The 16140-nt window shown below is 46.7% G+C and overlaps 1 protein-coding gene across 5 annotated transcripts in view; it reads left to right on the top strand.

Moving 5' to 3' along the window:
- smyd3 (SET and MYND domain containing 3) overlaps positions 1 to 16140 on the top strand; it is a 998228-nt gene that overhangs the window by 882591 nt on the left and 99497 nt on the right. For all 5 annotated transcript variants that reach the window (XM_072264810.1, XM_072264809.1, XM_072264811.1 and 2 more), the window contains one exon: positions 12436 to 12523. In XM_072264810.1, coding sequence (XP_072120911.1) covers positions 12436 to 12523 — 88 coding nt within the window. The remainder of the gene's footprint in view (positions 1 to 12435; positions 12524 to 16140) is intronic.

The raw sequence follows: 16140 nt of genomic DNA, 5'->3' as shown, positions 1-16140 counted from the left end.
GCATGTCGCAAAGGTAATGCTACAGTTGTTATGGGGGACTTCAACATGCAGGTAGACTGGAGGAATCAGGTTGGTGCTGGACCCCAAGAAAGGGAGTTTGTGGAGTCCCTCCGAGTTGGATTCTTAGAACAGCTTATACTGGAGCCTACCAGAGAGAACACAATTCTAGATTTAGTGTTGTGCAATGAACCGGAATTGATCAGGGACCTCGAGGTAAAGGAGCTATTAGGAGGTAGTGACCATAATATGATAAATTTTAATCTACAATTTGAGAGGGAGAAGGGAAACTCGGAAGTGTCAGTATTACAGTTGAACAAAGGGAACTATAGTGCTATGAGGGAGGAGCTGGCCAAAGTTCAATGGAACAATGCCCTCGCAGGGATGACAGTGGAACAGCAATGGCAAGTGTTTCTGGGAATAATGCCGAAGGTGCAGGATCAGTTCATTCCAAAGAGGAAGAAAGATCCTAAGGGGAGTAAGGGGAGGCCGTGGCTGACAAGGGAAGTAATGGACAGTATCAAAATAAAAGAGAAGAAGTATAACATAGTAAAGATGAGTGGGAAGCCGGAGGATTGGGAAACTTTTAAAGAGCAACAGAAGCTAACTAAAAAGGCAATACGTGGAGAAAAAATGAGGTACGAAGGTAAACTAGCCAAGAATATAAAGGAGGATAGTAAAAGCTTCTTTAGGTATGTGAAAAGGAAAAAAATAGTTAAGACCAAAATTGGGCCCTTGAAGACAGAAGCAGGTGAATTTATTATGGGGAACAAGGAAATGACAGACGAGTTGAACAGGTACTTTGGATCTGTCTTCACTAGGGAAGACACAAACAATCTTCCAGATATAATAGTGGCCAAAGGACCTAGGGTAATGGATGAATTGAAGGAAATTTATATTAGGCAGGAAATGATGTTGGATAGGCTGTTGGGTCTGAAGGCTGATAAGTCCCCGGGACCTGATGGTCTGCATCCCAGGGTATTTAAGGAGGTGGCTTTAGAAATCATGGACGCATTGGTAATCATTTTCCAATGTTCTATAGATTCAGGATCAGTTCCTGTGGATTGGAGGGTGGCTAATGTTGTCCCTCTCTTCAAGAAGGGAGGAAGCGAGAAAACAGGGAATTATAGAACAGTTAGCCTGACGTCGGTGGTGGGAAAGATGCTGGAGTCAATTATAAAAGATGAAATTACGACACATCTGGATAGTAGTAACAGGATTGGTCCGAGTCAGTATGGATTTATGAAGGGGAAATCGTGCTTGACTAATCTTCTGGAATTTTTTGAGGATGTAACTATGAAAATGGACAAGGGAGAGCCAGTGGATGTAGTGTACCTGGACTTTCAGAAAGCCTTTGATAAAGTCCCACATAGGAGATTAGTGTGTAAAATTAGGGCACATGGTATTGGGTGCAGAGTACTGACATGGATTGAAAAGTGGCTGGCTGACAGAAAACAAAGAGTAGCGATTAACGGGTCTCTTTCGGAATGGTAGGTGGGGTACCGCAGGGTTCAGTGCTGGGACCGCAGCTGTTTACAATATATATTAATGATTTAGATGAGGGAATTAAAAGTAACATTAGCAAATTTGCCGTTGATATAAAGCTGGGTGGCAGTGTGAAATGTGTGGAGGATGTTATGAGAATGCAGGGTGACTTGGACAGGCTGGGTGGGTGGGCAGATGCATGGCAGATGCAGTTTAATGTGGATAAATGTGAGGTTATTCACTTTGGTGGTAAGAACGGGAAGGCAGATTATTCTCTAAATGGAGTCAAGTTAGGAAAAAGGGAAGCACAACGAGATCTAGGTGTTCTTGTACATCAGTCACTGAAAGCAAACATGCAAGTACAGCAGGCAGTGAAGAAAGCTAATGGCATGTGGCCTTCATAACAAAGGGAATTGAGTATAAGAGCAAAGAGGTCCTTCTGCAGCTGTACAGGGCCCTGGTGAGACCACACCTGGAGTACTGTGTGCAGTTTTGGTCTCCAAATTTGAGGAAGGACAGTCTTGCTATTGGGGGAGTGCAGCGTAAGTTCACAAGGTTAATTCCCGGGATGGCGGGACTGTCATATGTCGAAAGATTGGAGCGACTGGGCTTGTATACTCTGGAATTTAGAAGGCAGAGAGGGAATCTTATTGAAACATATAAGATTATTAAGGGATTGGACACGCTGGAGGCAGGAAGCATGTTCCCGCTGATAGGTGAGTCCAGAACCAGAGGCCACAGTTTAAGAATTAGGGGTAGGCCATTTAGAACGGAGTTGAGGAAAAACTTTTTCACCCAGAGAGTGGTGGATATATGGAATGCTCTGCCCCAGAAGGCTGTGGAGGCCAACTCTCTGGATGCTTTCAAAAAAGAGATGGATAGAGCTCTTAAAGATAGTGGAATCAAAGGTTATGGGGATAAGGCAGGAACTGGATACTGACTGTGGATGATCAGCCATGATCACAGTTAATGGTGGTGCTGGCTTGAAGGGCCGAATGGCCTACTCCTGCACCCATTGTCTATTGTCTATTGAGATCCTCCTCATTCTTCTAAACTTCAGCTAGTACAGGCCCAGAGCCATCAAACGCTCCTCATACATTAACCCTTTTATTCCCAGAATCATTCTTGTGGACCTCCTCCATATCCTCTCCAATGTCAGCACATCTTTTTCTCAGATAAGGGGTCCAAAACCGCTCACGATACTCCAAGTGTTGACTGACCAATGCCTTATAAAGCCTCAGCACAACATCTTGCTCTTACCTTCTAGTCCTCTCGAAATAAATGCTAACATTGCATTTGCCTTCCTTACCACTAACTCATCCTGCAAGTTAATCTTTAAGAAATCCTGCACAAGAACTCCCAAGAGCCTTTGCACCTGATATTTTTGATTTTCTCCCCATTTAGAAAATAGTCCATGCCTTTATTCCTTCTAGCAAAGTGCATACCATACACTTCCCGATACTGTATTCCATTTGCCACCTCTTCGCCCATTCTCCTAATCGGTCTAGATCCTTCTGCAGATTTCCTGCTTCCTCAACATTAACTACCCTTCCACCTATCTTTGTATCATCTGCAAACTTGGCCACAAAGCCACCATCCAAATCATTCACATATAAAGTGAAAATAAGCCTTCCGAATAACGACTCCTGTAGGACACCAGTTGTCACCGGCAGCCAACCAGAAAAGGTCCCGTTTATTCCCAGTCTTTGCCGCTGCCATTCAGTCAATCTTCTATCCATGCGAGTATCTTTCCTATGATACCATGAGCTCTTATCTTGTTAAGCAGCCTCACGTGCGACACCTTGTCAAAGGCCTTCTGAAAAGCCAAGTAAACAACATCCACTGACTCCTTTGTCTTGCCTCAAAGAATTCAAACAGATTTGTCAGGCAAGGTTTCCTCCTAAGGAAACCATGCTGACTTTGGCCTATTTTATCATGTGCCTACAAGTACCCCAAAACCTCATCCTTGATAATGGACTCCAACATCTTCCCAACCACTGAGGTCAAGCTAACTCTAGACTGCAGATCCAGCCGTCTCCAACTCCGATGGTCCTGGACACCACCAGATTACATTCCCTGCTGCCTTCCGCTCGCACCTCAATTCTATCAGACATTCCAAGGTTATAGATCTCTCTGACTCCAACCCTGGCCATGACAGCTCTGGACACCTCCAGACCAGTGACACTATTATCACTAACACCAGTTCCAATGATCCCAAGCAAATCCAGAACCCAGATCCCACTGCTGTCATTGCCAATCCCTACAACCCCAGACACCTTCAGACAGCTAATTGTACAGCCTCTAGCTCTGGCTCCAGCCTGGACCTTGACCACCAGCACCACCAGGCCGAGACTTCATGTGCTGCTGCTGGACCCCCAGTCTCCCCTTCCCTCACCATCACTCTGCAACCATGTGTCTCTCAGGCCCCACCATCAGCTCTTGGGTCCTCAGACTCCCATCTTCGTCCCAGCCCACCTTCCCTGAACTCCTCAACCCTCCTCCCTCCTCTGACACCACCAGCCCTCTTCCCCCCTCTGATCCCAGCTCTAATCCTTGCCATGTCTTCACTATTCCCTCTGACCTACCCCTCTCTCAGGCAGAGCATTCTGTCCTCAGTAGGGGCCTTACCTTGTCCCTCTTTGTCAGCACCTCAGTGATTTCCTCGCCTGCCATGACATTGAGTTCTTCTCCCTTCACCTCTGTCTTCAGGGCCACTTCTTTGACCCCATGCTGATGACCCCCTCTCCCGTCTTGAACCCTCCTCCTCTTCTTGGGCATTCCGCTCTGGTGCTCTGGTTCTCTGCCTGCTCTGGATCTTTTCGTCGTAAATTGCCGATGAGACATCAACCAGCACTCATCTCTCTCCTCCAACCTTACCCGCTTTGAACGCACTGCCCTCCACTCTCTCTGCACCAATCCCAGCCTTACCATGACAAAGGGGGTGCGGTTGTAATGTGGCACACTGACCTCTACCTTACTGAGGCCAGACGGCAACTCTGAGTCACCTCCTCATACCTACCACTTGAGGAGGACCCCACTCCACACCATCCAAAAACCATTCGCGACACCATCACTGGCCTCACCCTCAGCCACGATGGAAAACTCCCAGCCACTGCCACAAAACTCATAGTTCTCTTATCCGGCACTGATCACTCCTACCTCGTACCCGAGATCCACAAGCGGGACAGCCCAGGTAGGCCTATCGTCTCTGCCTGCTTCTGCCCTACTGAACTTATGTCCTTATACCTCAACTCCATTCTATCCCCCTTAGTTCAGTCCCTTCCCACCTACGCCCACGGCACTCCTCAGTAACGTTCAATTCCCTGGCCCTGACCGCCTCATCTTCACCATAGATTTTCAGTCCCTATACACTTCCCTGTGCGACCGAGAAGGCCTCAAAGCTCTCTGCTTCTCTCTTGACAAAAGAACCAACCAATCCCTCTCCACCAGCAGCCTCCTCCATCTAGCAGGACTGGTCCTCACCCCTGAACAATTTTTCCTTTGGCTCCTCTCACTTTCTCCAGACTTGAGGGGTAGTCATGGGCACCCGCAAGGGTCCCAGCTATGCCTGCCTCTTCATTGGTCCATGCTCTAAGCCTTCCCTGGTAATGCTCCCAGCTCTCCCTCTTCTACATTGATGACTGCATTGGTGCTGCTTCATGAACCCGTGCTGACCTCATCAATTTTATCAACTTTACCTCTAACTTCCACCTTGTTCATTTGGTCCATCTCTGACACTGCCCTCCCCCTTCTCAGTATCCCTGTCTCCATCTCTGGAGGCAAACTGTCAACGGACACCTTTTATTCCCAAGGTTATGTCAACGATACCTCTTTCCACCCTATCTCATGTAAAAATGCTATTCCCTTTTCTCAGGTTTTTTTTTGCCTCTGCTGCATCCGTTCCCAAGATGTGGCAGAGGGAAAAAAAACGGAGAAAAGGGAAAATTATCTTTTCCCAGGATGTGGCTTTCACTTCCAGGACATTACAGGTATCCTCCTTCTTTGAAGAACAGGGTTCCCCTCCCTCTACTATTGATGTTGCCCTCACCCGCATCTCCCGCCATACATCCGCATTCACCCCATCTTCCTGCCGCTTTAATAGTGACAGAGTCTCTCTTGTTCTTTCCTACCAACTCATCAGCCTCAGCATCCAACACATTATCTTCCGCAACTTCCGTCATCTCCAAAGGGATCTTACCACTAAACATATCTTTAACTCCCCTCCCCCCACCCTCTCCACTTTTGCAAGGATTGCTCCCTCCATGATTCCCCTTTCCATTTGTCCCTCCCCACTAATCTCCCTCCAGGCACTTACCCCGGCAAGCAGCCTGAGTGCTACACCTGCCCATTCACCTCCTCCCGAACCTCTATTCAGGGCCCCAAACAGTCCTTCCAGATGAGGCGATACTTCACCCACAAATCTGCTGGGGTCGTCTATTGTGTCCTGTGCTCCCGAAGTGGCCTCCTGTCGCACTCACCTCAATAATAAGAAAATACTTTGAGAGGCTGGTCAAGGATTACATCTGCAGCTTGCTACCACCCAAACTAGACCCCCTACAATTTGTCTACCGACACAATCGATCGACAGACGATGCAATAGCTAGTGCTCTACATACCGTCCTTACACATCTGGAGAAGAGGGATGCTTATGTGAGAATGCTGTTCTTGGACTACAGTTCAGCATTCAACACCATAGTTCTATCCAGGCTCGACAAGAAGCTCAGAGACCTTGACCTTGACCCTGCCTTGTGCAGCTGGATCCTGGACTTCCTGTCAGATCGCCAGCAAGTTATAAGAGTGGGCTCCCTTACCTCCAACCCTCTGACTCTCAATACAGGAGCCCCTCAGGGCTGCATACTCCCTGCATATCTATGACTGTGTCACCACCCACAGCTCTAATCTGCTAATTAAATTTGCTAATGATGCTACATTGATTGGCCTTATCTCAAACAATAACAAGGTGGCCTACAGGGAAGAAGTCATCTCTCTGACACAGTGGTGTCAAGAAAACAACCTCTCCCTCAATGTTGCAGAAACAAAGGAGCTGGTTGTGGATTACAAGAGGAATGGAGAGGGGCTAATCCTTATTGACATCAATGGATCTGGGGTTGACAGGGTAAACAGCTTCAAGTTCCTCAGCATCCACATCACCAAGGACCTCACGTGGTCTGTACACACCAGCTGTGTGGTGAAAAGGCACAACAGCACCTCTTTCACCTCAGACGGTTGAGGAAATTTGGTATGGGCCACCAAATCCTAAGAACTTTCTACAGTGGCACAACTGAGAGCATCCTGACTGGCTGCATCATTGCCTGGTATAGGAACTGTACCTCCCTTATTGCAGAACTCTGCAGAGAGTGGTGCAGACAGCCCAGCGCATCTATAGTTATGAACTTCCCACGATTCAGGACATTTACAAAAACAGGTGTGTGAAAAGGGCCTGGAGGATCATTGGGGACCCAAGTCACCCCAACCACAATCTATTATGTCTGCTACCATCTGGAAAACGATACCACGGCATAAAAGCCAGGACCAACAGGCTCTGGGACAGCTTCTTCCACCAGGCAGTCAGATTGATTAACTCACACTGATTTGAGTGTATTCTATGTTATGTTGACTGTTCTATTTATTATAAATTATTATAAATTACTATGATTGCACATTGTACATTTAGATGGAGATGTATCGTAAAGATTTTTACTCCTCATGCATGTGAAGGATGTAAGAAATAAAGTCAATTCAATTCAAAGCTCTACATTGGTGAGACCCATCATAAATTGGGGGGCCATGTCGTTGAGCACCTCCACACCGTCTACCACAACTGGAACTGATGTGTTAATCCACGGCTTCCTCTTGTGCCAGGGTGAGGCCACCCTCAGGGAGGAGGAATAACACCTTATATTCTCTCTGCATAGCCTCCAACCTGATGGCATGAACATTGATTTCTCCTTCCGGTTAACCAATTCACCCCTTTCCCTTTCCTCTATTCCCACCTCTGACCTTTCACTTCTTCTAATGTGTCTATTACTTCCCCCTGAGTCCCTCCTCCTTCCCTTTCTCCCATAGTCCACTCTCCTCTCCTTTCAGACTCCTTCCTCTCCAGCTCTTTACTTTTCCCACCCACCTGGTTTCACCTGTCACCTTTTAGCTATCCTCCTTCTCCTCCCCCCAACCTTTTTATTCTGACATCTTCCCCTTTCCTTCCCAGTCGTGAAGGAGGGTCCCGGCCTGAATTGTTGACTGTTTCTTCATTTCCACAGATGCTGCCTGACCTGCTGAGTTCTTCCAGCGGTATGTTTGTGTTGCTGTTACAATTTATTTTGCATTGTTGTTATTCTACCTTATTCTATCTCAGTGCACTGTGTAATGATCTGATCTGTACGAAACATATGCAAGACGAACTTTTTACTGTATCTTGGTACGTGTGATAATAATAAACAAATAAAAACCACATTCCTAAAAGCCCATGGCTGCCCGGAAGCTGTTCAGCAGTGGCCAGCACCAGGGTGACTTATGGCTAGAACCAGACCTGGATGCATCCTCCCCCCACTGCTGGACCCAAGGCCCAAGGAACCCAAGTAGAAGTAATGGTGCCAAGAACCAGGAGGCAAAAACGCTCTCTGACTGGACTCTAATCAAAGCCATCTTTGATTAGAGATCTTGATTGCGGGGTGGGGGGGCGGTTTGGGGGAGCATCTTGGCAGGGTTACTGCAGACTACATCAAAAGCAAACCGGTTAACTGGGAGCACGTGTGTGAGCATTTAGCAGATAGACAGTGCGGACTAAACATATCTAGAAGTTACGATTCTTGTGGAGGACGGGGGGGGGAGCATTTATTTAAGCTCAAGTGCAGCTTTTTCAGTGCCTTGGAGTAACAGGTATTGGGAGACTGTAGTAACAGCTGTATGCTGTCCTCCAGTTCCCAGATTCCATTTCATTCAGGTGAAAAGAAATGTCCAAAGCAGCCCATACTGTGTAATCATTACTGTAATGTGTAATTAATGCTAATGAGCAGGGGAAAACCTTTACACACAAGGCAAGACCATAAAGCATAGGAGCAGAATCAGGCCATTCATCCCATCAAGTCTGCTCAATCATTCCATCATGGCTGATTTGTTATCCTTCTCAACCTGACTTCCTGCCTTCTCCCCTTTGGCACCCTTACTAATCAAGAACCTATCAAACTCTGCTTTAAATATACCCAATGATTTTGTCTCCACAGCCATCTGTGGCAATGAATTCCACAGATTCACCACCCTCTGATGAAAGAAATTCCTCCTCATCTCCGTTCTGCAGGGCATCCTTTTATTCTGAGGCTGTGCCCTCTGGTCCTAGACTCCCCCAGTATAGGAAGCATCAGAATCAGGAATCAGAATTCATTTCACTGGCATGCCTCATGAAATTTTCTGTTGTCTTTGTGGTACGATGCAATACATAATAATAGAAAAGAAACATGAATTACAGAAAGTACCCGCTCATTCGTCCACCCTGTCTGGGCCTTCCAATTTTCGATGGGGTTCAACGAGATCCCCACTCATTCTAAACTCCAGTAAGTATAGGCCCAGAGCCATCAATCACTCCTCAAGCGTATCCTCCAATGCCGGCAGTTACTTCAAGGTTTTGTCTGAAGTTCTCCCCATAACTCCGGACAATATTTCTCTTCAAATCTGGACATTCTCCCCATGTGTGTGCTGCACTTTCTACTTTACAACTTCTTCATGAAGCAGCTCACTGGCTACGGAACACATCACAATGTCCTGTGTACAATATGACAGGGAGTCGACGTGGCACGGTGGCACGGTGGCACAGCTGCTAGGGCCACTGACTCACAGCTATGGGGACCTGGGTTCGATCCCAACCACGACAGCCGTCTGTCTGTCCGTCTCCCTGTGTCTGCATGTGGTTCCCCTGGGTGCTCTCCTGTCGAGAGTCCACGCAGTTGGCTCCTGTGATGGGGTGAGGTGTGTCTAAAGATACCTGGTTAATCTGTAGAAAACTGTGATTCGATTTCAGGGTGTATGCGATTGGCAGAACCTGGCAGAGAAAATGGAGAAAATAAAACAAAATGGGATTAACATCAGAATGGTACAGCAGAGACTCAATGGGCTGAAGGGCCTGATTCTGTGCTGTATCTTTCTATCGTTTTCATTTTCTTTATGTGCACTCCTCCCTCTGAGGCTTTTTCTTGGTTCCCTTGGTGTACTTCACTGCGAGGTGGAGTTCTGACTGCTCCCTGTAACTCCAAAACATAAAACTAATCGAAAGAAAATCACAAAGCTGAGAGATTCGCGTGCTTAGTTTCATTTTACTTTTAGCCAGGTGCATGCTTATGACGTGGTGACATAATAACATATGCCATTCACATACTTTTACATATAACCTGTAATTAATTATTTAACCAAACAAAGAATGCTTAATCAAACAATATATTTACGATATTACCAAAATCATGATCATCATCATTATGTGCCATGTCATATGACATGGATGATCATGGTCTTCCATCTGAATTTAGTCTGCCTACCGAGCGAGGGGCCTTTACCTGTGGGGAAGACCCACTCCACACTATTGCTCTATCCATGACTATGATTGTTCTTGGCAAATTTTTCTCTGGCTGTGGTTGTCATTGCCTTCTGCTGGTCTTTACAAGATGGGTGACCCCAGCCATTATCCATACTCTTCAGAGACTTTCTGCCTGGTGTCAGTGGTCACATAACCAGGAGTTGTGATATGCACCAGCCACTCATACAACCATCCACCACCTACTCCCATGGCTTCACGTGACCCTGATCAAGGCTATAAGCAGGTGCTATACCTTTTTCCAAGGGTGCCCTCCGAGCTCGTGGAGGGAAGGAGTGCCTTACACCTCCTTTGGCAGAGATGTACCTCCACCCCAGCACCCAATCTGCTGAAATAATAAATACACAACACCGTCCTATGCTCTGCCCATGCATCCACTCCCAACATCTAAGAGACATCATCCAAAATTGATCCTATTCACATCCACAGATTGCTCTACACCTGACATCATTGGCTAACAATGAAGAAGATCAAATGCTTCCATTATTGTTCTTTTCCCGCCTGTAGCAAGGAAGGTCATCACTTCACTCATTTCAGAATTGGATTAATTCTCACTGACATACTTTCAGATTATGACATACAGGAGTGTACCTAATAAGGTGGCCACAGGAATGGAACCTGGTCTGGTCTTCTGCTGTGGTAGCCCATCCACTTCCACGTCTGATGTGCTGTGCATTCAGAGATGCTCTTCTGCACACCACTGTTGTAACGTGTGGTTATTTGAGTTAGTGTTGCCTTCCTGTCAGCTTGAACCAGTCTGGCCACTCTCCTCTGAGCTTTCTCATTAGCAAAGTCTTTTAGCCCACAGAACTGCCGATCCCCGGATGTGTTTCACACCATTCTCTGTAAACTCTGGAGCAGGGGTTCCCAAACTGGGAAAACTGTTACAAGGACTCTGCAACTCCTGTTCTCTATATTGTTTATTATTTATTTATCCATTATTATTATTATTATTTTGTTTTTCTTTTTCTATTTGCACTATTTGTTGTCTCTTGCACATTGGTTGGTGGTCCATCCTTGTTCACCCCCCTTTTCCTGGGCGTCTCTGGAAATGCAGCTTGTTAGCCCCTCGCTAACAGCCACTGGTTCCCACGGCGAGAAACCCGCCTTTCCCAGGCTTCATACGTCCATGGCGTGTATGACTTTAGTCCTACCAAACCCGTGAGATTGGGATGTCTTGCCCACTCAAACCCCGGTTTGTGTGATTTACAGTCCCCCAGCGAATGCCCATCGGTAAGAAATACACTGCATCCAATTAATAAGAAGTATATTTAAGAATGTTAACTTAAGCAAACAGTTATTAAAAGAAAGAAAGAGAAAAATACAAAAAGGGCTCATTATACTTAAACAGTCACATGTGCACGGTGGAACTCAAACCTTGAACTTGTCTGTAATTCATGCTGGACCCGCGGTCTGTGTGAAAGCACACACCACCTTCTGAAGGTCGCTCGAAATCCATCTTGAACAAGCAGGCTCTCCCATGGGAGTATTGGCCCTTCCTCCTCGAAGCCATTCATCTGCCTAAAGCACCTTGTGCAACAGGGGCAGCATCCTCCCCCATCTTCCTTCCTGTCTTCTCCCAGCTTGCCCGACCAAGAGGCCGCCGCCCCGAGTTCCCCAATTCTACCATCCTGATTGACTGACACCACATTCCTAAGTAGAAAAACAAAGCCTCTTATCTCAGCTCAAACCCAAACAAGCTGAAAGCAGAACAGACTGCTCTTACAGAACTGCAGAAATGAAATACCTACAGCGTGGCAGTAAAAATCTTAACCAGGGTGTGACAATTCTTTCTATATTTTCTTTATATTTTCTGTGAATGCCCACAAGAAGATGAATCTGACAGTTGTATGTTGTGGCATAGATGTACTTTGATAGTAACCTTACTTTGGCCTTTGAATATTTTGGGCTGAGACCACTCTCTTGTCCTTTCAGATTCCTTCTTCTTCAGTCTTTTACCTTCTGCACCTATCAATTCCCAGCTTCTCTCTTCATCTCCCCTCCCCACCCATCCGGCTTCCTCCTCACCTGGTCTCACCTATCACCCGCCAGCTTGTACTCCTTCCCCTCCCCCCACACCTTCTGATTCTGGCTTCTTCCCCCTTCCTTTCCAGTCCTGGCGGAGAGTCTCTGCCCAAAACGCCAACCGTTTATAGACGCTGCCCAACCTGCTGAGTTTCCCTGGTGTGGGTTAGTCTGCAGAACCTCTTGTGATTTTGATGAGTGTTGGTGCTGAGAATGAATCCTGTGTTTGTTCTGTTGCTGTTAGTATTGCGTGGGAAGGGAGAGAGATAAACAGCAGATTCCTCTGAATCACAGGAGCCGGAACCCCCGCAATGATCGAAGGATTGACTTGTTCTTTTTCCACACAGGATGCTGATCGGCTGGCGGGTGACGAGTGCTTCTGGACACAAGCCAAGGACGCCATTCCGAAAGTGGAAGAATTGCAGGCTGCTGCACGTATCCTTATGGGTCCTGGTCTCGGGTTCCACTGGCTCCAGGGAGGAATAAAATCTGCGAGTGGGGGGGAAACCAGAGCATTCGGTCACAACGAGAACGTGCAAACTCCACACAGTCAACAACAGGTGTCTGGATTACACTAGCTCATAGCAGCGCCACCTGATACATATGTTGTTTGTAAAACTCTTTACAAAGTAAACCATGGTACTTAAGAACAGAAAATGATCCGAATATTAAGCAGGTCAGGCAGCATCTGTGGAGAGAGAACGTGGTGCCAACCCGGTCATCGAGACCGCCTGCTACACCGGGAGCTCACATTCCCACCCCTGTTGTCCTTCTGACGTTCCTGCTGTCACTCCCTACGTTGCCCCTTTCAGTGTCTCTTCAGCTGCGCCCTCACAGCCATCCATCACAGCGCCAAGATCTGGCTGCATTATTAAAGTCATCTGTTACCCACTGCCGCCTCAACCTCTTTATCTTTTATTTATTATTGCATCTTGATTTGATTCATGCATATTTTATTCAAAGCGATGCTCAGGAGGAAGTTGTAAAGGAGGTGCTGTGGATGATGTTATTATGGAGCTTTCCTCTGAGTTATACCGTTTTTCTTCCTGAATAATTGATTTTTTTTTATAAACCTTTAATCCCCTGCTCGATAGGAGAGTGGTTACGATGCTGGTCTCGTATCCAGAGGCCCGAACCAATGCACAGAACTGAGCTTGAAACTGCGGTCAGCACACAGACCCATCCTTCACTTGATGATTGAAGCAAGTTCATTGTTGATGAAGCAAAGCAGGACACTTCCCCTTTGGCTCCTGCATTGATGGCAGGGAGCTGAGATCACTTGCTACCAGCAGCTTCTTTTGCAGTTGGGAATGAAATTTATTTATTTATTATTATTGTTTGTTTTATTTTTTGAATTTGCACAGTTTGTCTTCTTTCGGTCACTCATTGTTTGTCAGTCTTTGTGTGTGTGTAGATTTTCTTTGATTCCATGAATTTTTTTGTTCTACTGTGAGCGCTGGCAAGAAAATGCATCTCAGGGTTGTATATGGTGACAAATGTGTACCTTGATAATAAATGTACTTTGAACTCCTGCCTGTTCTTTCTGACCCTCAGGGTTTAATTCTCCATCCCTCTCCTACTCTAATCTACCAGACTGTGGCCTCCTGTACTGTAACAGGCTTAAGGAACAGCACCTTACCTTCTGTCTGGGCACATTGCGGCCTTCAGGATCCAATATTGAGTCCTCCATCTTTGATAGCTCACTCTTCTGTTTGTCTCATCATTCTTCTCTAGTTTTTCTGTTTATTCATGGCTTATGTCTTCCGGTTTAAGATGGCGCTGGTGAAACACAGTGACAACCTACTGGAAGTAAACAAAACTACTAACTGCTATATTAATCACATTTCTGGAAAATGAAGACCGCAGTCAATAGCCTGTAACTTCCCTTTCAGAGATGAGCTTTAGAACTGCCTGTACGGCCTGGCATTTTTGCGGCGTGAACTGAAGTCTCGAAGATGCAGGACAGCTGCGGCATCGTGTGTACAGTCTGAATCGAGATGGCAGGGGCCGAGCCAATGTGTGTCCAACATTGGAGCGGCTTGGAGCCAATTTGAAGCTGCAAAGGCAGAGTCGAGGCAGTGGGACCTGGGCCTGAAGAGCAAGGAACAAGCCGATGTTTGACCGATTTAAGCACCAGGCCAGTTGGAAAAATCGGGTACAGGCTGAAATGAGGCAGGGCCCAGGCCCGAGAGCATATTGAAGTGGTAGGCCTGGGTTTGAGAGCTAGGAACAAGCCAAGGTTTGGCTGATTTACGCGCTGGGCCAGACTGGAAGATCAGGGTGTCAGTGCCAGAGGAGAGGGGCGGGTCAGTGTTCAGCTCACTGCTCAGCAAGGTTTTCTCATCTCTGCGCTGAACTGAGGCTGTTGCCTGCAACTAACGTGCTCCTGGATCAACCGTGACTGGCTTCGTGGCTGTGGACTCACTTTCGTGAACTTCAGTTCTGAATGTTACTTGCTTACTTTTTACTGTGTGCACATTTTGTTCTTTTTCTGCACTTCGGGTGTTTGATGATCTCTCTAATGGGTTCTATTGGATTTCTGTTTTGTGGCCGCCTGTAATAAGATAAATCTCAAGGTTGTATATCGTATACATACCTTTGGTAATAAATGAACTTTGAACTTGGAACTTTGATCTCGTAATAATCAAGATTCAGGGGAATAGAATTAGAACAGAGATGGTGAAAAACACACATCAAAGTTGCTGGTGAACGCAGCAGGTCAGGCAGCATCTCTAGGAAGAGGTACAGTCGACGTTTCAGGCCGAGACCCTTCATCAGGACTCGGCCTGAAACGTCGACTGCACCTCTTCCTAGAGATGCTGCCCGGCCTGCTGCGTTCACCAACAACTTTTATGTGTGTTGCTTGAATTTCCAGCATCTGCAGAATTCCTGTTGTTTGAGGGACAGTGAGAAACTGCTTTTCCAACAGAATATTAAATCTGTGGAATTCTCGGCCCCAGGAAAGCAGTAGGGGCCAGCTCATTTAATAAAGTTAAGGCACAGCAGGATAAACTCTTGCATAGTCGGAGAATTAAGGATTATGGGGAAAAGCCAGGTAGGTGGAGCTGAGTGCACGGCTGTCTCAGCCATGATTTTATTGAATGGCGGAGCAGGCTTGACAGGCTACCCTTGCTCCTATTTCTTATTTCTTATGTTCTTTCTCCTGCTTCTTGACAGTCACAGTACAGTCTCACACTAACAGAGGTATTCCCTTTGTTGCACTCAGCTTCGATGCTTCCTAAAACTAACCCACTTCTGCTCTCTTCCCCAGTTCTGATGAAGGGTCACCTGTTTCTCTTTCCACTGATGCTGTCTTTCCTGCTGAGGGTTCCTAGCATTTTGTTTCAGATTTCCGGCATCTGCATTTTTTCGGATGAATTTGATTTGTTGTTGTGGTGCATGAACCCTCAGTGCATGACGCAGGAGGGGACACACCAGCAACTCACCAAGGTTGCTTCGACAGCCTCAGTCACCTGCTCAGAGAAACCATCAGAGACAAGTTTCATGGCGACCTGCTCTGTCCACATCTCTTCACAATCTTGGATCATCCCACCCAACACACTGATCGACGGTGTTTCTCCCACCACGTTGACCTGGAGATAGCAAGAGCAGGTTAATCGATACTGACCAGTCCTGGCCATTCAGGAATCTGATAACAGCCAGGTACAACCATGGGAGTGTTTCTGACATGTCGGTCCATGGCCCCTCATAGAAAGGGCTGGGTAATCGATACTGACCAATCCTGGCTATTCAGGAATCTGATAACAGCCAGGTAGAACCATAGGAGTGTTTCCAACATGTCGGTCCATGGCTCCTCTTGTGCCAAGATGAGGCCACTCCCAGGGTGGAGTAGTTATATTCCATCTGGGTGCCCTCCAGCCTGATGGTGTGACTGTCGACAGTCCTGAAGAAGGGCCTTGGCTTGAACTGGCGATCGTCGGTTCTTTTCCATAGATGCTGCCAGGCCAGTGTTTTGTGCGTGTTGCTTTGGATTTCCAGTATCTGCAGACTTTCTCCTGTTTTGAATATTGATGTCTCCTTCTTGGTAATTT

The sequence above is a fragment of the Mobula birostris genome, chromosome 8 (genome assembly GCF_030028105.1).
Source record: "Mobula birostris isolate sMobBir1 chromosome 8, sMobBir1.hap1, whole genome shotgun sequence".
Lineage (NCBI taxonomy): Eukaryota > Metazoa > Chordata > Chondrichthyes > Myliobatiformes > Myliobatidae > Mobula > Mobula birostris.
Note: the sequence above shows the minus strand (reverse complement) of the source record. Positions and strands in the feature narration are given on the sequence as shown.